Source organism: Crinia signifera, chromosome 2 (assembly GCF_055691185.1).
Source record: "Crinia signifera chromosome 2, ASM5569118v1, whole genome shotgun sequence".
In the NCBI taxonomy this organism is placed as follows: domain Eukaryota; kingdom Metazoa; phylum Chordata; class Amphibia; order Anura; family Myobatrachidae; genus Crinia; species Crinia signifera.
The window spans coordinates 332,295,967-332,318,529 of NC_139218.1; the positions used below are offsets into that span (position 1 = coordinate 332,295,967).

Sequence of the window (22,563 nt, forward strand, 5' to 3'; positions counted from 1 at the left end):
GGGGACCCCCAGATTTTTTGTTCCCCGTATTTTTGGAACCAGGACCGGTCTAATAGTCCGGGGCTGGTTTCAGAAATACGGGGGACCCCTACGCTTTATGTCCCCCGTATTTTTTGGAACCAGGTCCGGCTCAATGAGCCCGGGGCTGGTTATGCTCAGGAGGGGGGACCCCACACAATTTTTTTATTTATTTTATACAAACCCAAAATCGCACATAAGCTAAAAATCGCACATTTTCATGCCGAAAATTCACCCATTATCGCACTCAATCGCACTTTTCTTGCCGGAACACACACCTCATTAAATATGCGAATCCAAGGCAAAAATGTGATTTAAAAAAAGTGCGATAATGGGCGAAAAACTGACGTGCGAAAAACTCTCATCCCATAGAATGTCACCCTTGTTCTCTTCCATGCTGCTGAGCTGAAACAAGGGCTTTTTCTTCAGTGTACAGAGTGTGCAGTTTCAAGTTATTTCAACCCAATCTAACGACGACATGGACACCCTAAATTAAAAACATTACTTCTGTAAACTAGCACCTTCAAGAATAAAAAAAATCTTAGCATACTGTAACCCTTTATTATGCAAAATGTTATTAAATTAAAAGAGCACTTGGACTATTTGATGTTGCAGTTCATAATATGGAATAATTGATATAGTAACAGGAAACTAGATTAGTAATGGGCGTGTGACTTACCACACCCTCCCCATCCCAACGTGTGCCAAATTGGTCATTTATTTTTATACTACAGATAATTCAATGGAACGGTCAATATATCGCTGGATCTATCTATCGGCCAGTGTGTACTAGCGAAGTCTGTAAATGGCATTGTTCAAACATATCACGTGAGCTGTGCAATACAGCCAATGGCTGATATACCTATGAATCCTAATGTGTACCCAGCTTAAGAAGGGGTGTGGTTTGTACATATCATGTCACCCCTCTCTGGTTTCAAAAATGACTATTTGGTGCCAGGGGTACAGCAGATAACCGTATTTGGTATGTAATTACACAGGTCGATATACAGATGAGTATCCCTTATCCAAAATGCTCAGGAGAATTTTGGATAACGGATAATTCCAATTCGGATAACAGATATTCGGATACGGGATACTCAACCTGTAAAACATTTTGACATAGGTTCCTGCCATATTTATTGGAGGTAATTGCAACAAGAATTGGGGCTGATTCAGAGATGTACAGATGTCTGATGGTTTACATACTATTCCCATTCCCGAGGGTTCCGTGCCTGCACAGACTCCACACTTGTAGATCTCACTCTGCAAGATCATACACAGTGGTTGGAGCAGGGCAGGAACACAGCTTACCTGGCTTCTGCCATGTGACCAACACTGTAACACCTACATTTTTGGCCTGTATTCAATGCAGCTGGCAAGGGGGTTAAACTGCGGGGATCGACGAAAACAAGTGACCCTCGCCGTTTCCACGTCACTGCAAAAAGGGGTGTGCAGGGGGTCAGTTGAATATTGACCGTGCAAGCTGTGACAGCGAGCTTGCAAAAATCAATGACTATACCCCATAGTTTTATGCAGGGCCGCCGACAGGGGGGTGCCATGGGTACAGCTGTCCCGGGCCACGGCTTCTGGAGGGGCCCTGGCAGCTGCCCACAGTGGCACGGCGCTCCCCCAGCACAATGCATCCCCGACCCGGCGCCCCTCAGCCAGGCACGCACAATACACAGTGCAGCCTGCAGAGCGCCGAGCCTAGTATACAGAGGTGCTCTACAGGCTGCACTGTGCGCTCCCAACCATCCAGGAAGGAGGGAGATGCAATGCTGCTGCTGGCAAGTAATAGTAATTGGGGGTGCTGCTGGATGCCCGGACTGAAGGTCAGTCCCGGGCCCCAACATTACTAGTGGCGGCCCTGGTTTTATGCCGGATATCTTTGTAAGATAAAAAAAAAAATGTTGCAGGGAGAAAGATCAATCCAATCCATCAATCTCTATGGTGCCAATGACATAGCTGCCATTTTATTACATGTTCAAGTTTACCTTACTCACTGAATGGAATATTTCAGCATCATCTCAAAATTGCATTAATGTTTGATAAATATGAACATCTGCCGCATTTACCAAAAGAGAAACCTCAGTTACATTATTGCTCCAACAAAATACATGGCAAATAGGATTTATTAATCATGGCACATTTAAAAAAACAAAACAGTAACGTAATCCCTGTATGTAACATCTAATAAGGCAGAAGGGAATGCCTTTAATGGATGGTTTGGCCTTCAAGTGGTAATACCAGGGGCTTGCAAAGCATTATGGGAAATGGAGGCAAACCAAAAGGCCTAAACTTGCAGTATCTCAGGCATGATCTTATTGACTAGCATAATTAAAGCTCATAAAAAGGTAACATATAATGTATTTGCTATTAGAATGTAATTTCAGCCAAGTGGATACCTAATGCTTTGCCATGCTGCAAGTATTCCCGGTACTGGATTTGTGCTTTAACACAAACGGGCGAACTTTAGTAATGCCTCAATTCCAAGGCTGTCCTGTGTGGAAGGCAGGTTTAGAATAGTCCCAGCTCCTTTTTAATGTTCAGTTGTTTCCATGAAGGCAAGGCTAAATATTCTCCTCTGGTCATCCCAAAGACAGAAACAAAGTCCTGGTCTGAGAGATAAATCTACAAAATTAAAGAAGATAAAAGGTTACATAGCGATGGTTCCCTTCAAGTAATGCCAGTTGTAATGTTCTGTTACAGGGGGCGTCACTTCACAAAGCCACACACCCCAACCCTTAGGGATCCCAAGCCATCTAGCTGTTCATAGTTTGTAATTAAAGGCCTGGCTATTGATATGTGACAGGTAACACCTAATTAAACTCCGGCATGCTTTTTTTCTAGAGATTCATCTTCCAGTTGGTTTGGACTTCCTATTTCAGTGTGGGGACAGGATACTGCAGCCCCTCCAAATTATGTAACCAGGGCAATCCTGACTTTTACCCATAATGCAGCTAGCAACATAATGGACATTTCTCACATATCACGAAACTCCCTACAGTAAGCACAAGATCCACGAAGCAGCAGTAATTTAGGAGGGAGATTTATCAAAGCTTGGCAAGAGATAAAATGGTTAGAGCTAACAGGCCAGCCAATCAGCTCCTAACAGTCATTTTTCAAGCACAGCCTGTAAAATTTAAGATTATGTACTTAATCAATCTACTTCTAATTTACAAGTATATCTCTTGCCAAGCTTTGATAAATATCCCCTTAGTTTTGGGAAGCAACATTAATAGTAGCTGATGCATTCTAATCTGTTACCCGATTGCCTGTCTACCCACAGCCCCAAGAGCAGCCATGCCCGGCTGGGGAACGGGTAATAAAAGTTTTTGTCAGGCCCCAGCCACCTAAAAAGTAGGAGTGATCAAAAATTTACCAGGGCCTACCAGGGAATCATCTGGTTCCCCAGCCGGGCCAGTCCAAGCCCGACAGCCTATAATAATGTTGTTTTCCATACAGTATCCAGTGTAAAAAAAAAAAAAAAAGACCAATGTTTACATTAATGTTAAGTATGATATAAGGTCTGCATTTGGAACTCCCTTCTAAAATCCTGCGTTTGCCACTGATCATGTTGACATTGACCATGTCAACATTCAGCGTGTTGACACTGCCGAAATGTCAACATGATGAGAATGTTGACTCTGTAAACCTAACCTTTACAGATTTCAGCATTTTGAAAATATTGACATTTCATATGTTGATATTCTGTCCATGTCAACATTTTACAGGTGCTAGCAGTTATGATGTGGACATTTAACCATGTCAAAATCATAACATTTTGGCGCCAATAAATGAACGTCAACATTGTCCATATCGAATTCATGACTGATGCAACAATTACTAGAATTAAAAGGAATGGTATGTCCAGCCTAAGCCATGGACTGGCCCTTCCCATAACTTATCTTACCTCTTTCCTCGTGGGATCCACCCACTCTGGTAGCTCATCTTTCTGTTTCCCTTTTAAGGCATCGAGGGGTAAGCTCTGGTAACTATTCCTGTGGGTCGGGCTACTCGGGGAAAGAGTGACTCCATTTACTTCCTATAACAAACAAAACTATGGTAACTACAGTGAAAGGGAAAGATACATAAATTGTCTGTGGTGCAAAAAGCTTTCTTCAGGGCTTCAAGCAAGTATGATAATTGTGTATTCACAGTAGTAATTGCTCCTCTAACACTCACATATAGCCTGTGCTTCAGCCCACACAATATTAATAAAATAAATGATGAAATCAGAGTAAAATCTCAGAGCTAACAGTAACAGCTGATGATTATATGACTGTATTTTGTAGCTTCTCAGCCTACTCAGTCCAAACCCCTCCCCTCAACTGAGCATAGTTCCGAGAGGCTCCATTAGGGCCCAAGAAAATCGTGCCAATATATCCTTCACTATACAACAACACTAGATGGGCCAAGTGGTTCTTATCTGCTGTCAAATTCTATGTTTCTATGTTTACAAATGCCCCGATTCAATATTTTGCAGAAGGAAAAGTCATTTCTGAAGACATTATTAACCCCTTCCCGACATTTGACGTACATTTACGTCATGGCCGGGATGTACTTCCCGACACATGGCATAAATGTACGTCATGCCATTTAACTGTCACCGCGTCTATAGATGCGGTGACAGTTTAAACATGTCCCTGACAGCAGACATGTCCCTGCATGCCCAGGGGGGGTGGCGATGCCTCCCCCCCGTCGGCGATCGCTGTGATTGGCTGTTCAAATGTGAACAGCCAATTACAGCGTTTTCTGTGTACCGGCGAATAACGTTCGCCGGTGACACAGGGATCGGTGGTGATTGGTGCTGTAAAGTACAGCACCAATCACCACGGGGTGTAAGGGTGACACTGGTGTCACCCCACCTCACCCCACCCGCCCCCAAAGGCCGTGATTGGTTCCCTGGACCAATCACAGCCATGGAGGGTGATTTAAACTAATGGTGACTACACTGAAGACGCCATTCCGGTCTGGAATTGCGTGCAGTGCGGTACTGACCTGATCCTTGCAAAATACTTACCTGATCACCTGATCACTGCTTGTAGCGTGCTGGATGCTTCCTGGATCTGACTTCTTGTGACTTCCTGCTGCTGCTGCAGTGTGATAGAGTTATAGATAGAGATAGAGATAGAGATAGAGATAGAGATAGAGAGAGAGCTATATTTTGTGTCTGCTACCCCCCCTTTTTGGGGGTGCAGGGTTTTTTTTATATATATAACTGTCAGTGCTGCTGCTGCAGTGTCATAGAGTGATAGATAGAGAGAGATAGAGATAGAGAGTGCTATATTTTGTGTCTGCTACCCCCCCTTTTTGGGGGTGCAGGTTTTTTTATATATATATATATATATATATATATATATATATATATATCTGTCAGTGCTGCTGCTGCAGTGTCATAGAGTGAGAGATAGAGAGAGATAGAGAGAGAGATAGAGAGAGATAGAGAGAGAGATAGAGAGAGATAGAGAGAGATAGTGACAGAGAGTGCTATATTTTGTGTCTGCTACCCCCCCCTTTTGTGCTGATCAGTATATCTGTGCTGATCAGCAACTTTTTGGGGGTGCAGTTTTTTTTTTTTTTTTTTTATATATACCTGTCAGTTGCACTGTCAGTTGCACCAAAGGTTGTGCACCTGCTGCCCCTCACTGGTAATCAGTGTCGCATCACTGATCACCTTTTTTTTTTTTTTTTGAGGGTGCTGTGGGGTCTTTTTTAAAAAAATTTTTTTTACACACACTGTGATTTTGTGGGTGTCCTGTGGCCACTGTGCGCTGATCAGTGACGTACATCACTGATCAGCTTTTTCGGCACAAGGTTGATCTATTTTTTTTTTTTTTGATCAAATTCCTGTTGTCTTTGAGCGCTGTTCAGTGACGGACGTTACTGACCAACATCTGTGCTCAATTTTTGGCGCAGGACCTTTTTTTTTTTTTTTTTTTTTTTTAACCCCTTCAATTTTGTTTTTTTTTATTGGGATCAAATTCCTGTATAAAGTATTTTTTTTTTCTGCACTACATACACACTACACACTACATACCCCCCGTGTTGAAATAAAGTTTGTACCCCCCCTACACTATACACGTGTTGAAACATTTCACTACCAGAAACACAAAAATAAAAATGGCATCCCAAATGTCATCCCAGTCATCCAGAAGAATGTATTCAGCGGAGGAGGCATATGCCATGCTTGCCTCTGACTCTGACACAGCCAGTGAGGCAATCGGGGAATTTGAAGGATTCATCTTAAGCTCCTCTTCCTCCTCTAGTGATGAGGGACCCACTCAAAGACGCCCCCGTAGAGCAGCTGAGACCCCCCCCCCCCCCCCAATAATTGATCTCGTATGGACCCCACCACCAGACAATTTTGAGCCCCAGGTTCCTGAGTTTTTGGCCATCCCAGGAATCCAATTTGATTCCACAGGTCTCAGAGAAATTGACTTTTTCAAATTATTTTTCTCTGATGATTTTATAAATTTAATGGTGGACCAAACTAATTTATATGCCCAGCAGTTTATTGCTCAAAACCCCACGTCATCATTTGCTAGGTGGACCCCTGTAGATGCAGTAGAGATGATGACGTTTTGGGGTCTGGCGTTTCATATGGGCATAGTAAAAAAGCCAGAAATTAGGCAATATTGGAGTACAGATGTTCTGTACAGCACCCCACTTTACCGTATGGCCATGACCCGGACTCGTTTTGAGTTAATCCTTAAATTTTTGCATTACAACGATAATGCACAGTGCCCACCCAGAGATGATCCCACCTTTGACCGGCTATTCAAAGTCAGGCCGGTCATTGATCATTTCAGTGCCAAATTTGAAGAGATGTACATCCCAGATAAATTCATTTGCATAGACGAGTCCCTTATACATTTTAAAGGAAGGGTTAAATTCCACCAGTACCTTCCCAATAAGAGGGCAAGGTATGGCATAAAAATGTATAAGCTGTGTGAAAGCACCTCAGGGTACACTCACAGGTTTAGGGTATATGAAGGGAAGGATTCAAGAATTGAACCGCCAGAATGCCCCCCCTCCCTCGTAGGTGTTAGTGGAAAAATTGTCTGGGATTTAGTGCACCCCTTCCTGGATAAAGGTGATCACCTCTATGTGGATACCTTTTACACTAGCATCCCCCTGTTTAAGGCCCTTGGTTCAAGAGGTACAGCAGCTTGCGGTACTGTGCGCAAGAACCAAAGAGGCCTCCCAAAAACGCACATTGCCCAAGTAATGAGAAGGGGTGAAAGCAGGGCACAATCCACCGAAAATATGTTGTTGGTCAAATATAAGGACAAGAGGGATGTCCTTATACTGACAACAATTCATGGAGACAGTACCACCTCCATCCCTGTACGAGGTACCAGTACCCACACCTCAAAACCTAATTGTATCCTGGATAACAATAAGTACATGGGCGGAGTGGATCTTTCAGATCAGGTACTGAAGCCGTACAGTGCCCTGCGGAAAACAAAAATCTGGTACAAGAAGCTGGCCGTGTATATCATCCAGATGGCACTGTATAACGCTTACGTGCTATTCCGTTCTACCAGCCAGAGGGGGACATTTATGCACTTTCAAGAGGAAGTCATAAAGAGCCTAATATTTGGGAACCAGCAGGCAGAGGGCCCCAGTACTTCTAGTACTGGCCCCCGTATTGTACCAGGGCAGCATTTTCCTGATGAAATCCCCTCCACTGGAAAAAAGGGCAGGACACAAAAAAGGTGCAAAGTTTGCTATAAAAAGGGAATAAGAAAGCAAACTATTTTCCAGTGTGACACTTGCCCCGACAAACCCGGCCTATGTATAAAGGAGTTTTAAAATATACCACACATCTATGGATTATTAGGTTCATCATTTCACCGTGCTTCGGGGGTCTTGCTAATGCCACATAGCACCCACCATTCATTCCACCAGAATCTGAGCCGCAAAATCCAAAAAAATCACTCCTTCCCTTCTGAGTCCTGCCATGCACCCAACTGGTATTTTTTGGTCACATGTGAGGCATTGCCGTACTCGGGAGAAATTGGGGCACAGATTTTGGGGTGCTTTTTCTCCTTCATACCTTATGAAAATTAAAAATTTTGAGCCAGAACTGCATTTTTGTGTAAAAAAATGTAATTTTTCATTTGCACAGCCCAGTTGTATCAAAATTGGTGAAACCCCTGGGGGTTTGAAATGTACACTATACCCCTAGATGAATTCCCTGAGGGGTGTAGTTTGCAAAATGGGGTCACTTGTGGGGGGGTTCCACTGTATTGGTGCTTTGGGGGTCTTGCTAATGCGACATAGCACCCACCAACATTCCACCAGAATCTGTGCTGCAAAATCCAAATATCACTCCTTCCCTTCTGAGTCCTGCCATTTTTTGGTCACACATGAAGCATTGCCGTACTCGGGAGAAATTGGGGCACAGATTTTGGGGTGCTTTGTCTCCTTCATTCCTTCTGAAAATGAAAAATTGAGCCAGAACTGCATTTTTGTGTAAAAAATTTAATTTTTCATTTTCACTGCCCAGTTGTACCACAATTGGTGAAACCTCTGGGGGTTTGAAATGTATGAATTCCCTAGATGAATTCCCTGAGGGGTGTAGTTTGCAAAATGGGGTCACTTGTGGGGGGGTTCCTAACTTTTAGCATCTTATGGTGCCTAGAAACCTACATGGTGCCTAAAAAATAATCTCATAAAAAGGAGGCTCCAAAATCAAGTAGGTGCTCCTTCTATTATGAAGCCTGTGGTTTGGTCAACGTGCACACTAGGGCCACATATAGGATATTTATGAAAACAAAAGAATTGGGGGAATCAATTTTTAGTCACATTTCTCTAGTAAAATCTACTGTGTTCCTTAGAAAAATGTATTAAAATTGCAAATCTGCAAAAAAAATGAAATTTTGAAATTTCACCTACACTTTGTTTTAATTCCTGTGAAACACCTAAAGGGTTAACAAACTTCCAAAATGCTGTTTTGAATACTGTGAGGGGTGCAGTTTTTGAAATGGCATCATTTATGGGGGTGTCTCACATACAAGTCCCTCAAAGTCACATCAGAACTGAACTGGTCCCTAAAAAAATCAGTGTTTGAAATTTTCTTGAAAATTTGAGAATTTGCTATTCATATTTTAAGCCTCCTAGTGTCCAAAAAAATTAAAAGGAGGTTGAAATAATGATGGCAACATAAAGTAGACATATGGTCTATGTTAGTTAATAACTATTTTGAGTGGTATGATTATTTGTCTCACAAGCAGAAAATTTAACATTTTGAAAATTGCTAAATTTTCCATTTTTTTACGACATTTTGGTATTTTTCACAAAAAAACACAGACTGTATCGACCCAAATTTACCACTAACTTGAAGTACAATGTGTCACGAGAAAACAATCTCAAAATCACTGGGATAAGTAAAAGCAAAAAAAAGTTATCCCCACTTAAGTGATACCTGTCAGATTTGAAAAAAAGGGCTCTGTCAGGAAGGCAAAAACAGGCTGCGGCGGGAAGGGGTTAAAGACTTAAAGGTCTTGTAAACGAGAAAAGTTTTTTCTCAGCAACTCTAGTAAACCACACATTTAAGTGCTTACAGTCTGTGCTATTAAATAGATAGTTTTTTTTATTTATTTTTTTAAACCCCTCAAAAATAAAGACTCTTATTTTACCAATGTTTCAAAAGCTTTTCGCTCTTCTGTACATGCATCTTTGGCATGGAAACGTTGGCAAGATCATCTGCCTTGTCTTTATTTTCCAGTGCCGTTGTCTCTATCACAAATATGCAGATCCCTACAGATAAGTAAGGGAATCCTCTAAGATGGGAGTTCTATTTCACATGGGGTGTTGCTATGGGCAACATATCAAAATCTACTACTTATTTATTTAGTACCCTCTGGAAGATAATAGACAGGATCTGATTGGTTGCCCATAGCAACATCTCATGTGAAATAGAACTCCCATCTTAGTAAATTTCCCCCAGTGTCTCTAAACGTATTTTTCATCCTTACCCGCACCCTAGAACCGCAACCTAACACTCATCTTACACATTTACTCTAATATCCTCTCCCTGGCTGCAATATCCTAACACCGCTACACCCAAACACTTCGCTTAACACAACCCTTAACCCAAACCAGTAAACATACCCTAATAACCTACGCTTAAATTCCATACCGCTAAAACACCAACCCCCATCCCTCAAAAAATAACCCTAATACTCTAAAAACCAAATCACTAAACCAACTCTAATGCCCTATCCCTAATACTCAAAACATAAACATAGCATTCGACTGTAGTCTGCCTTTCAGGGTTACAATATTAGGGATTCATTTAGTGGTTTGGTTTATGGTATTCGGGTTCGTTCAAGGGATAGGGTATTGGGGTTGAATCAGGGTAATAGCATTAGTTGGGGGGGGGGGGGGGTCGGGTTAGGCGTTAGGGGCCTTGATGGCTATAACTTTGACACTCCAGCTGTTAAACTACACATCCAAGCATGCTCTGCTTCAGTTTTGCTATTTGGCCATGCTAAATCTGATTCAGAGCATGCTGGGATGTGTAGTCCAACAACAGCTGAAGTGTCAAGGTTAGCCATCAAGGAGTTAGAGTATTTAACCCTGAAAGGCAGACTGGATGGACCATTTGGTTCAGATCTGCAGTCAAATGCTATGTTTATGTTAAATACCCTAACGTCTAACCCAACCCCCAAAAATAGAGCCCCGAATTGAATTGAACCTATTCTGACAATAATGCAAACCAATCTGTGTGTTCATGTAGCCTGAATAGCAAGATACCTGTGTAATTCTCTGTATGCTTACGGCATCCCCCAGTTCGTTCTTCAGTTCCTCATAGGATTTACCACCCTACAGTGGAATAAGAGGGAAGAGCAGATTTGTATTAACACTACTGTAATGTCTCCAGGTGGAGAAATTAATGTAGACTGGGACGTAAGTAGCAGCAGCAGCTTTGGGTGCACCATTGTTTGCTACAGAGCAGGCTGGGTGTGACAGTAGGGGACAGGACGGCTCCCATCTAGTAAGTGTTGGCAGGGCTCCAGGGCGAGTACCGATTAACACTCCAGAGCTCCATCGAAGTGCAGCAGTCACTCTTGGATCTAGCTGTGAACTACACAGGCATGGCTGTACATGCATGTGCTCCTTCGGAGCTTGGAGGCAGGTGACTCCGTTGACTCTCGAATTTACGCGCCTAAATGTAGAACAGACTTATTTGGTTACAAAAATAAGTTTCAAGAAAATCTATTATTAAGCTAGGTACATACTGGATGTACAATCCTGTTCCATCCTCCATTAGCATAAACAAATTCACTAGGGATATAGCTAGTTTTCTGTGACAGACATCTCTCCGCGTGTGCCCAGCTTTAAACTATTCTTTATTTTCTTTCTAAAAAAATAGTCCCTGAAGGAAATACAGTGACATAATTGTGACTTTTTTGTTCTGAGGTTTAACTGGTGGCATGGCAAAACAAGATCTAGATTCATATGTATTTACTTTTAGACAAAGGATGAAACTAGTGCAGATTTCAATACCTTGGCAGGTTAGCTCTCACAAGCAGGATCCTCATTCCTCTTGTTCTTCCTTAACACTATGTAAAGCCACCTATACTCAAGTCCGGGATGCAGTGTAAATCCCGGCGTTCAAAATCCCGACCGCCGAAATCCAGACACTTTCTCCCTCCGTGGGTGTCTCCCTCTGAGGGAGAATAAATTAGTGTGCCGAGTGTAGCGAGGCACCGGGCCCGCTGCGTGGTGAGCACAGCGAGCCCGCAGGGGGGGGGGGGGGGGGGGCGATCCACGTCCCCCGCCTTGTCGGGATTCTGGTGTTGGGATTTTGAACGCCGGGATTTAATACTGAATCCCTCAAGTCCCATTCAGTGACTCTGGCACAGAATGAGCCAATGTAAGTAACTGCACAGTAGCAAACTGCATTCCAACCCCTGAGTCTTACCATTGCTTGTTCTACAAGACACAGAGTTTCTCTGCTCTACCTGCGCTCTTGTTTTATTGCCAATGTACTGTAGGTGATGCTGAATAGATTGTTATTAATGGAGACAAACTTTTGTAGCAGCAGTACTTCTTACACTCCATTTCTGTGGGTCCCAGGCCAGAAACCATCCTGTAAAATTTGGTGGCTCAAACCCCTGTTTGAGAATGAGTATTGGTGTTTCTGGATCTCGCCCGCTGGGATGAGTCTTGAGGTAATCCAGGGCAGTTACTGAGGCTTCACTCTTCTCAGTATCATTTGCTTCCAATCCAATCCATAGGAATATCTATGAAGAAAACAAATGGTCAGTGAAAGAATAATAAGTGAGTGATATAACTTCCACCATGTGCAGGGCCGGATTAAGAGGGGCTCGGGGGAGGGTTTTTTTTTTTTTTAGCTAAAGGTTTTGTGCATGAGAGTGGGGTAGTGCTGCAGCTTCACCTATCTGCCTAGGTTACAATGATTAATGGTGCTGAGGCACACTGACTGCACAAGAGTGCAGTGCATTACTGGGAGTTGACTTATACCCCGTTCTCACTGCAGGCAAATTCCTGGGTCTAGCACGTCGACCAGGAAATTTGCCTTTTCACACAGGTTTTTTTGCAGTGTGAACGGGTCGCATACCTGGATCTCATACATGGGTAAAACCCTTCTTTTTTACCAGTGTTTGAGATCCGGGTATGCAGACACGGGTTGACCCGTTCTCACTGCATAAAAACCCATGTTAAAAGGCAAATTACCAGGTAGAACTTCTTCACCCGGGAATTTGCCTTGCAGTGAGAACTGTGAGACTGCACAAGAGGTCAGAGGCTGAGAGGCTTGTGCTGAGCTCTGTTTGGTGGAGCTTTGGCACTTCCCCATTAGAGCTTCCAGATTATCAGCCTGTTGTACATTCTAGATTATGCATGACATCTAATAAAAAAAAAAAGGTGCGACAATGGCCAGTAGATAAGAGTTATGGGGTGTACGCATGCTTCGATTTTGTGTGCTCTTGTTTTGTCTAGATTGAATAGAAAAAAAGACTGTGCAGACAAGACTATATCAAATACAATTAGTGATGAGCGGGTCCGGATCTCCGAGATCCGGATCCGCACGGACGTCCTGAATCCGAATCCGGATCCAGGACGTCCGCGGACTCCCGCGCAGGCCCGGAGCCGAAATCGAGGCCCGACGTCACATTGGTGACGTCGGATTCTCGCGAGATCCGGATTACATAAAAGCCGGGACCCGCCGCCGCCATCTTCATTCTGTGGGGCGACGCAGAGCAGGCAGCAGAGCTGCCAGAGAGGGGTTTTTTATTTATTGCTCCGTGAGGGGGGTTTGCTGGAGCGTTGTGTGTGTCACTGTGCTGCTTGCTGCTAAAGAGCTGCAAGTACAGAGGGGGTTTAATCATTTTTATTGTGCTGCTGGAGAGTGATTTTTTTTTCTATATTGCTGTAGCCTGCTCATCTGTAATTTGTGTCACTGCTGCTGCTACAGAATACTACAGACAGAGGGGGGTTTATTGTACTGCCGCAGAGGGGGTTTTCTTTCTATATTGCTATAGCCTGCTCATCTCTAATTGTGTCACTGCTGCTGCTAGCCTGCTACAGAATACTACAGACAGAGGGGGGTTTAATAATTTTTATTGTGCTGCCAGAGAGGGTTTTTGTGCTGCCTGGCTACCTGTTATATGGTTGTAAACACCTACCAGGCAGTCACCTCTGTTGTTGCCAGTGCCACTACCTTGTACCTACCTCTCAGAGTATATAAAAAAAAAAAAAAAAAAAAAAAAAATATATAAAAATATAAAAAAAAAAAATTAAGTTGTTGTTGTTGCTGACACCACTGGCTGCCGTTAGATATCGCAGACTCAGTAATTAAATTTTTAACTGTGGTTTGCTGACGCCACTTGTTGTGTTACCTACCAGTGTATCCACTTTTGTATCTTGCTGCTGTTGTCACTGGCTAGTGACAACAACCAGCTGATATCTGGGTATCCAGTTTGCTGCCACCGCTGCCGTTACATATATCGCAGTAAATAACTCCGGTTTGCTGACGCCACTTGTTGTGTTACCTACCAGTGTATCCACAAAATAAATATTGTATCTTGCTGCTGTTGTCACTGGCTAGTGACAACCAGCTGATATCTGGGTATCCAGTTTGCTGCCACCGCTGCCGTTACATATATCGCAGTAAATAACTCCGGTTTGCTGACGCCACTTGTTGTGTTACCTACCAGTGTAACTATCCACAAAATAAATATTGTATCTTGCTGCTGTTGTCACTGGCTAGTGACAACCAGCTGATATCTGGGTATCCAGTTTGCTGCCACCGCTGCCGTTACATATATCGCAGTAAATAACTCCGGTTTGCTGACGCCACTTGTTGTGTTACCTACCAGTGTAACTATCCACAAAATAAATATTGTATCTTGCTGCTGTTGTCACTGGCTAGTGACAACAACCAGCTGATATCTGGGTATCCAGTTTGCTGCCACCGCTGCCGTTACATATATCGCAGTAAATAACTCCGGTTTGCTGACGCCACCTGTTGTGTTACCTACCAGTGTAACTATCCACAAAATAAATATTGTATCTTGCTGCTGTTGTCACTGGCTAGTGACAACAACCAGCTGATATCTGGGTATCCAGTTTGCTGCCACTGCTGCCGTTACATATATCGCAGTAAATAACTCCGGTTTGCTGACGCCACTTGTTGTGTTACCTACCAGTGTATCCACTTTTGTATCTTGCTGCTGTTGTCACTGGCTAGTGACAACAACCAGCTGATATCTGGGTATCCAGTTTGCTGCCACTGCTGCCGTTACATATATCGCAGTAAATAACTCCGGTTTGCTGACGCCACTTGTTGTGTTACCTACCAGTGTATCCACAAAATAAATATTGTATCTTGCTGCTGTTGTCACTGGCTAGTGACAACAACCAGCTGATATCTGGGTATCCAGTTTGCTGCCACCGCTGCCGTTACATATATCGCAGTAAATAACTCCGGTTTGCTGACGCCACTTGTTGTGTTACCTACCAGTGTAACTATCCACAAAATAAATATTGTATCTTGCTGCTGTTGTCACTAGCTAGTGACAACAACCAGCTGATATCTGGGTATCCAGTTTGCTGCCACTGCTGCCGTTACATATATCGCAGTAAATAACTCCGGTTTGCTGACGCCACTTGTTGTGTTACCTACCAGTGTAACTATCCACAAAATAAATATTGTATCTTGCTGCTGTTGTCACTGGCTAGTGACAACAACCAGCTGATATCTGGGTATCCAGTTTGCTGCCACCGCTGCCGTTACATATATCGCAGTAAATAACTCCGGTTTGCTGACGCCACCTGTTGTGTTACCTACCAGTGTAACTATCCACAAAATAAATATTGTATCTTGCTGCTGTTGTCACTGGCTAGTGACAACAACCAGCTGATATCTGGGTATCCAGTTTGCTGCCACTGCTGCCGTTACATATATCGCAGTAAATAACTCCGGTTTGCTGACGCCACTTGTTGTGTTACCTACCAGTGTATCCACTTTTGTATCTTGCTGCTGTTGTCACTGGCTAGTGACAACAACCAGCTGATATCTGGGTATCCAGTTTGCTGCCACTGCTGCCGTTACATATATCGCAGTAAATAACTCCGGTTTGCTGACGCCACTTGTTGTGTTACCTACCAGTGTATCCACAAAATAAATATTGTATCTTGCTGCTGTTGTCACTGGCTAGTGACAACAACCAGCTGATATCTGGGTATCCAGTTTGCTGCCACCGCTGCCGTTACATATATCGCAGTAAATAACTCCGGTTTGCTGACGCCACTTGTTGTGTTACCTACCAGTGTAACTATCCACAAAATAAATATTGTATCTTGCTGCTGTTGTCACTGGCTAGTGACAACAACCAGCTGATATCTGGGTATCCAGTTTGCTGCCACTGCTGCCGTTACATATATCGCAGTAAATAACTCCGGTTTGCTGACGCCACTTGTTGTGTTACCTACCAGTGTAACTATCCACAAAATAAATATTGTATCTTGCTGCTGTTGTCACTGGCTAGTGACAACAACCAGCTGATATCTGGGTATCCAGTTTGCTGCCACCGCTGCCGTTACATATATCGCAGTAAATAACTCCGGTTTGCTGACGCCACCTGTTGTGTTACCTACCAGTGTAACTATCCACAAAATAAATATTGTATCTTGCTGCTGTTGTCACTGGCTAGTGACAACAACCAGCTGATATCTGGGTATCCAGTTTGCTGCCACTGCTGCCGCCACTGCTGCCGTTACATATATCGCAGTAAATAACTCCGGTTTGCTGACGCCACTTGTTGTGTTACCTACCAGTGTATCCACTTTTGTATCTTGCTGCTGTTGTCACTGGCTAGTGACAACAACCAGCTGATATCTGGGTATCCAGTTTGCTGCCACTGCTGCCGTTACATATATCGCAGTAAATAACTCCGGTTTGCTGACGCCACTTGTTGTGTTACCTACCAGTGTATCCACAAAATAAATATTGTATCTTGCTGCTGTTGTCACTGGCTAGTGACAACAACCAGCTGATATCTGGGTATCCAGTTTGCTGCCACTGCTGCCGTTACATATATCGCAGTAAATAACTCCGGTTTGCTGACGCCACTTGTTGTGTTACCTACCAGTGTATCCACTTTTGTATCTTGCTGCTGTTGTCACTGGCTAGTGACAACAACCAGCTGATATCTGGGTATCCAGTTTGCTGCCACTGCTGCCGTTACATATATCGCAGTAAATAACTCCGGTTTGCTGACGCCACTTGTTGTGTTACCTACCAGTGTAACTATCCACAAAATAAATATTGTATCTTGCTGCTGTTGTCACTGGCTAGTGACAACAACCAGCTGATATCTCGGTATCCAGTTTGCTGCCACCGCTGCCTACCGTTAGATATCGCAGTACATAACTCTGGTTTGCTGACGCCACTTGTTGTGTTACTGATATATATCCACTTTTGTATCTTGCTGCTGTTGTCACTGGATAGTGACAACAACCAGCTGATATCTCGGTATCCAGTTTGCTGACACCGCTGCCTACCGTTAGATATCCAAAATATGGAGGATAAAAAAAAAGGAAAAGATGAGGAGCCACTTCGTCGTGCTTCTGAAGCTGATGCCACTAGTCATCATGACATAGGCGATGAAATGCCATCGACGTCGTCTGCCAAGGCCGATGCCCAGTGTCAAAGTAGAGGGCATGTAAAATCCAAAAAGCCAAAGTTGAGTAAAAGGCCCTTAAAAAGAAAAAGCAAATCATTGGAGGAGAAACTTAAAGTTGCCAGTGTGCCATTTACAACGCGGAGTGGCAAGGAACGGCTACGGCCATGGCCTATGTTCATGACTAGTGGCTCAGCTTCACAAGATGATCAAAGTCCTCCTCCTCCTCCTCCTCCTCCTCCTTCTCCCACTTTAAAATTTAAGAGATTTAAGGTGTCACCAACAAAAATCCAGCAAACAACTCTGCCTTCCAAAGAAGACATGGTATCACAAATCCCAGTGGAGAGTCCAAGGGTGTTGGTGGTTGCGATGCCTGACCTTCCCATCACTGTACGGGAAGAGGATGCTTCTTTCAGCATTCGCAGCACACCCTCTGCATGTGCTGGAAGGATCACAGACAGTGCAGTTGCAGATGTCGATAATGAAGGTGTCAGTGTTGTACACCAGGAGGAGGATATTGATGAAGCTGGTGCTGAGGGAGAAATTGACGAGGAGGACGATGCTGATGCGGTTTGCTTAAATGAGGCACCGGGCAAGACAGTTGTTGTCCGTGAGATCCCAAAGGGCATCACCATGCCTGGACAGAAGACCAATAAATCCACCTCTTCGGTCTGGAATTATTTTTATCCCAAACCGTCCAACAATTGTTTTGCCATATGTAGCTTATGCAAAGCTCAAATAAGCAGGGGTAAGGACGTTTCCCACCTAGGGACATCCTCCCTTCTACGTCACTTGAAGAGCGTTCATAAGTTGCTGTTTAGTTCAGAAACTGTGGCTAAGAATGTACACAGTCCAGGGACAACTAAATCCCTTTGTCCTGTTGTGTCCACGTGCCCAACTACACCGCAAAGTCCCTCCTCGTCAATTTCTTCCTCAATGAGGATTGGGAGTAGTCCTATAGGCCATGTTACTTGCCTGACTGACTCCTCTCCTATCCGGGATTCTTCTGGAGGATCCTGCATTGCTACGCCTCCTACTGCTGCCGCTGCTGCTGTTGCTGCTGGGAGTCATTCATCATCCCGGAGGGGAAGTCGGAACACTTATTTCACTAAGCAATTGACTGTCCAACAGTCCTTTGCCATGAAGATGAAGTATGACAGCAGTCATCCAATGGCAAAGCGGGTAACTGAGGCCTTAGCAGATCTGATTGTATTAGATGTGCTTCCGGTGTCCATAACTGCTGGAGTAGGATTTAGACGATTGATGGACTTAGTGTGTCCCCGTTACAAAATACCGTCAAGATTCCACTTCGCTAGACAGGCGATACCGAAGCTGTACAGTAAAGTGCATAAAAGTGTTCTCAGTGCCCTGAAAAATGCGGTCATACCCACTGTCCACTTAACAACGGACATGTGGACAAGTGGAAAAGGGCAGACTAGGGATTACATGACCGTGACAGCCCACTGGGTAGATGAATCACCTTGTCCAGCAGCAACAACAGCAGCAGCACCAGTAGTAGGACCTGGGAAATGCCAGCTCCTTCCTAGGCAGGCTACGTTGTGTGTAACCGCTTTCCGTAAGAGGCACACCGCCGATAACCTCTTACAGAAACTGAGGGTAATCATTGGGCAATGGCTTACCCCTCTTAGACTCTCCTGGGGATTTGTGGTGTCAGACAATGCCTGCAATATCGTGCGGGCATTAAAGCAGGGCAAATTCCAGCATGTGCCCTGTTTTGCTCACACGATAAATTTGGTGGTCCAGAGTTTTCTAAGAGACAACAGAGCTGTGCAGGGGACTCTTTCGGTGGCCCGAAAAATTTGTGGCCACTTTCGTCATTCGGCGGCTGCATGCCAAAGACTGGAGCGGCAGCAAACACTGTTGAACCTGCCCCTCCATCAGCTGAAGCAAGAGGTCGTAACGCGGTGGAACTCAACCCTCTATATGCTTCAGAGGATGGAGGAGCAGCAAAGGGCCATTCAAGCCTATACATCCACCTATGACATAGGCAAAGGAGGGGGTATGCACCTGACTCAAGCACAGTGGAGAATGATTTCAGTGTTGTGCAAGATTCTCCAACCCTTCGAACTTGCCACACGTGAAGTCAGTTCAGACACTGCCAGCTTGAGTCAGGTCATTCCCCTCATCAGGCTTTTGCAGAAACAGTTGGAGAAAGTGAAGGAGGAGCTGAGACGGAGCGAGTCCTCTAAGCATGTGGGACTTGTGGATGAAGTCCTTCATACGCTTTGCCAGGATTCGAGGGTGGTACAAATTTTGAAATCAGAGGAGTACATTTTGGCCACCGTGCTCGATCCTCGGTTTAAAGCCTACGTGGTGTCACTCTTTCCGGCGGACACAAGCCTGCAGAAGTGCAAAGAACTGCTGGTTAGAAAACTGTCATCTTCTGAAGTGGAAAGTGACTCAGCAGCACCTTCTCCTTCATTTTCTCCAGCAACTGGTTCTGCAAGGAAACAACTGCGATTTCCTAAACCCCCCGCTGGTGGTGATAAAGGACCAAGTTTGGACATTTGGTCTGGGCTGAAGGACCTTCCAACAATTTCTGACATGTCTACTTCCACTGCCTATGATGCTATCACCATTGACAGAATGGTGGAGGATTATATGGGTGACAGCACCCAAGTAGGCATGTCAGAGAGTCCTTACCAGTACTGGCAGAAAAAAAAGGAAATTTGGAAGCCACTGTACAAACTGGCTCTATATTACCTCAGTTGCCCTTCCTCCAGTGTGTACTCCGAAAGAGTTTTTAGTGCAGCTGGGAACCTTGTCAGCAATAAGCGTAGGAGGTTGCTTCCAAAAAATGTGGAGAAGATGATGTTCATAAAAATGAATTATCAATTCTACGAGAAAGACCAGCGTCCACAAAGTACACAGGAACCTGTGGTGGTGGATTCCAGCGGGGACGAATTAATACTCTGTGAGGGTGAGGAAGAACAAGATACTGATGGTGGTGAGGAATCGCTGGATGAGGATGAGGACGACCTTTTGCCTCTGTAGAGCCAGTTTGTGCAGGGACATATTAAATGGCAGCTTGTGATGTGGGGGCCCAAACGAACCAATCATTTCAGCCACAGTCGTGTGGCAGACCCTGTGGCTGAAATGATTGGTTTGTTAAAGTGTGCGTGTCCTGTTTATACAACATAAGGGTGGGTGGGAGGGCCCAAGGACAATTCCATCTTGCACCTCTTTTTTGTCTTTTGAATAATGTGCTCTTTGGGGCCTAGTTTGGGTGGGAGTGCCGTAGGACAATTCCATCTTGCACCTCTTTTTTGTCTTTTGAATAATGTGCTCTTTGGGGCCTAGTTTGGGTGGGAGTGCCCTTGGACACTTCCATCTTGCACCTCTTTTTTGTCTTTTGAATAATGTGCTCTTTGGGGCCTAGTTTGGGTGGGAGTGCCGTAGGACAATTCCATCTTGCACCTCTTTTTTGTCTTTTGAATAATGTGCTCTTTGGGGCCTAGTTTGGGTGGGAGTGCTGTAGGACAATTCCATCTTGCACCTCTTTTTTGTCTTTTGAATAATGTGCTCTTTGGGGCCTAGTTTGGGTGGGAGTGCCCTTGGACACTTCCATCTTGCACCTCTTTTTTATCTTTTGAATAATGTGCTCTTTGGGGCCTAGTTTGGGTGGGAGGGCCCAAGGACAATTCCATCTTGCACCTCTTTTTTGTCTTTTGAATAATGTGCTCTTTGGGGCCTAGTTTGGGTGGGAGTGCCGTAGGACAATTCCATCTTGCACCTCTTTTTTGTCTTTTGAATAATGTGCTCTTTGGGGCCTAGTTTGGGTGGGAGTGCCCTTGGACACTTCCATCTTGCACCTCTTTTTTGTCTTTTGAATAATGTGCTCTTTGGGGCCTAGTTTGGGTGGGAGTGCCCTTGGACACTTCCATCTTGCACCTCTTTTTTATCTTTTGAATAATGTGCTCTTTGGGGCCTAGTTTGGGTGGGAGTGCCGTAGGACAATTCCATCTTGCACCTCTTTTTTGTCTTTTGAATAATGTGCTCTTTGGGGCCTAGTTTGGGTGGGAGTGCCGTAGGACAATTCCATCTTGCACCTCTTTTTTGTCTTTTGAATAATGTGCTCTTTGGGGCCTAGTTTGGGTGGGAGTGCTGTAGGACAATTCCATCTTGCACCTCTTTTTTGTCTTTTGAATAATGTGCTCTTTGGGGCCTAGTTTGGGTGGGAGTGCCCTTGGACACTTCCATCTTGCACCTCTTTTTTATCTTTTGAATAATGTGCTCTTTGGGGCCTAGTTTGGGTGGGAGTGCCGTAGGACAATTCCATCTTGCACCTCTTTTTTGTCTTTTGAATAATGTGCTCTTTGGGGCCTAGTTTGGGTGGGAGTGCCCTTGGACACTTCCATCTTGCACCTCTTTTTTGTCTTTTGAATAATGTGCTCTTTGGGGCCTAGTTTGGGTGGGAGTGCCGTAGGACAATTCCATCTTGCACCTCTTTTTTGTCTTTTGAATGATGTGCTCTTTGGGGCCTAGTTTGGGTGGGAGGGCCCTTGGACAATTCCATCTTGCACCTCTTTTTTTCTTTTGAATAATGTGCTCTTTGGGGCCTAGTTTTTCTATCTGCCACTGCAGTGCCACTCCTAGATGGGCCACGTGTTTGTGCCGCCCATTTGTCTTGCTTATCATAGTCATCCAGCTACCTCGGTGCAACATTTTGGCCTAAAAACAATATTGTGAGGTGTGAGGTCTTCAGAATAGACTGTAAATGAGTGGAGAAGAAAGCTGATGGGGTTAATAATAGCATAGGAGCAAAAAAACACCTAAATTATGCAATGTTAACCATTTTTATGCTTTTTTCAAAAAAATCAGAACCCAAAACCTTTAGGGGGTGTTTTGGCAAAACCCATTAGAACCCAAAACCTGAAGGTAATCAGAACCCAAAACCCAAAACCCAAAACGCGAAAAAGTGTCCGGTGCACATCTCTAAATACAATATAGTTATTTTAACGTGTACACTGTGGCATTCGATTCGATTTGAATCATCCAGCCACTCTGGCCGCCCATTTTCTTCATTCATTGCCCTGGAGCTGCAGAAGCAGGATGTACCAGAGGTGAATCGAATGAACATTGAATCGGGATCGAAATTGAATCAAATACAAAGGTAAAGTTCGAAAGTAAAATTGTAGGGAAAACAAAGGCCAAATCTAAAGGGGGTGGACTTGGGGAAATCGAAAGAGAATCGAATCTAAAAGGAAATCAAAGCGTGTGTACACACCACCAGACTCAAAAGATTCAGCCATTTGCAGTATGAATCTATGGGTCCCATCAGGGGTGTACACACAGTGTGATTGCCCTGCTAGTCCATCAGGATCGATTTGATTTGGACTATACAGTACAGATCAGTAAAATA

The 22,563-nt window shown here is 44.2% G+C and overlaps 1 protein-coding gene across 3 annotated transcripts in view; it reads right to left on the reverse strand.

Annotated features, from left to right (window-relative positions):
• Positions 1-2,132: 2,132 nt before the first annotated feature.
• Positions 2,133-22,563, reverse strand: part of AVIL (advillin) — an 88,909-nt gene continuing 68,478 nt past the window's right edge. For all 3 annotated transcript variants that reach the window (XM_083169436.1, XM_083169435.1, XM_083169434.1), the window contains 4 exons: positions 12,090-12,278; positions 10,786-10,854; positions 3,932-4,063; positions 2,133-2,649 (listed from right to left, as the gene is read on the reverse strand). In XM_083169436.1, coding sequence (XP_083025562.1) covers positions 2,536-2,649; positions 3,932-4,063; positions 10,786-10,854; positions 12,090-12,278 — 504 coding nt within the window. In that variant the 3' untranslated portion in view covers positions 2,133-2,535. The remainder of the gene's footprint in view (positions 2,650-3,931; positions 4,064-10,785; positions 10,855-12,089; positions 12,279-22,563) is intronic.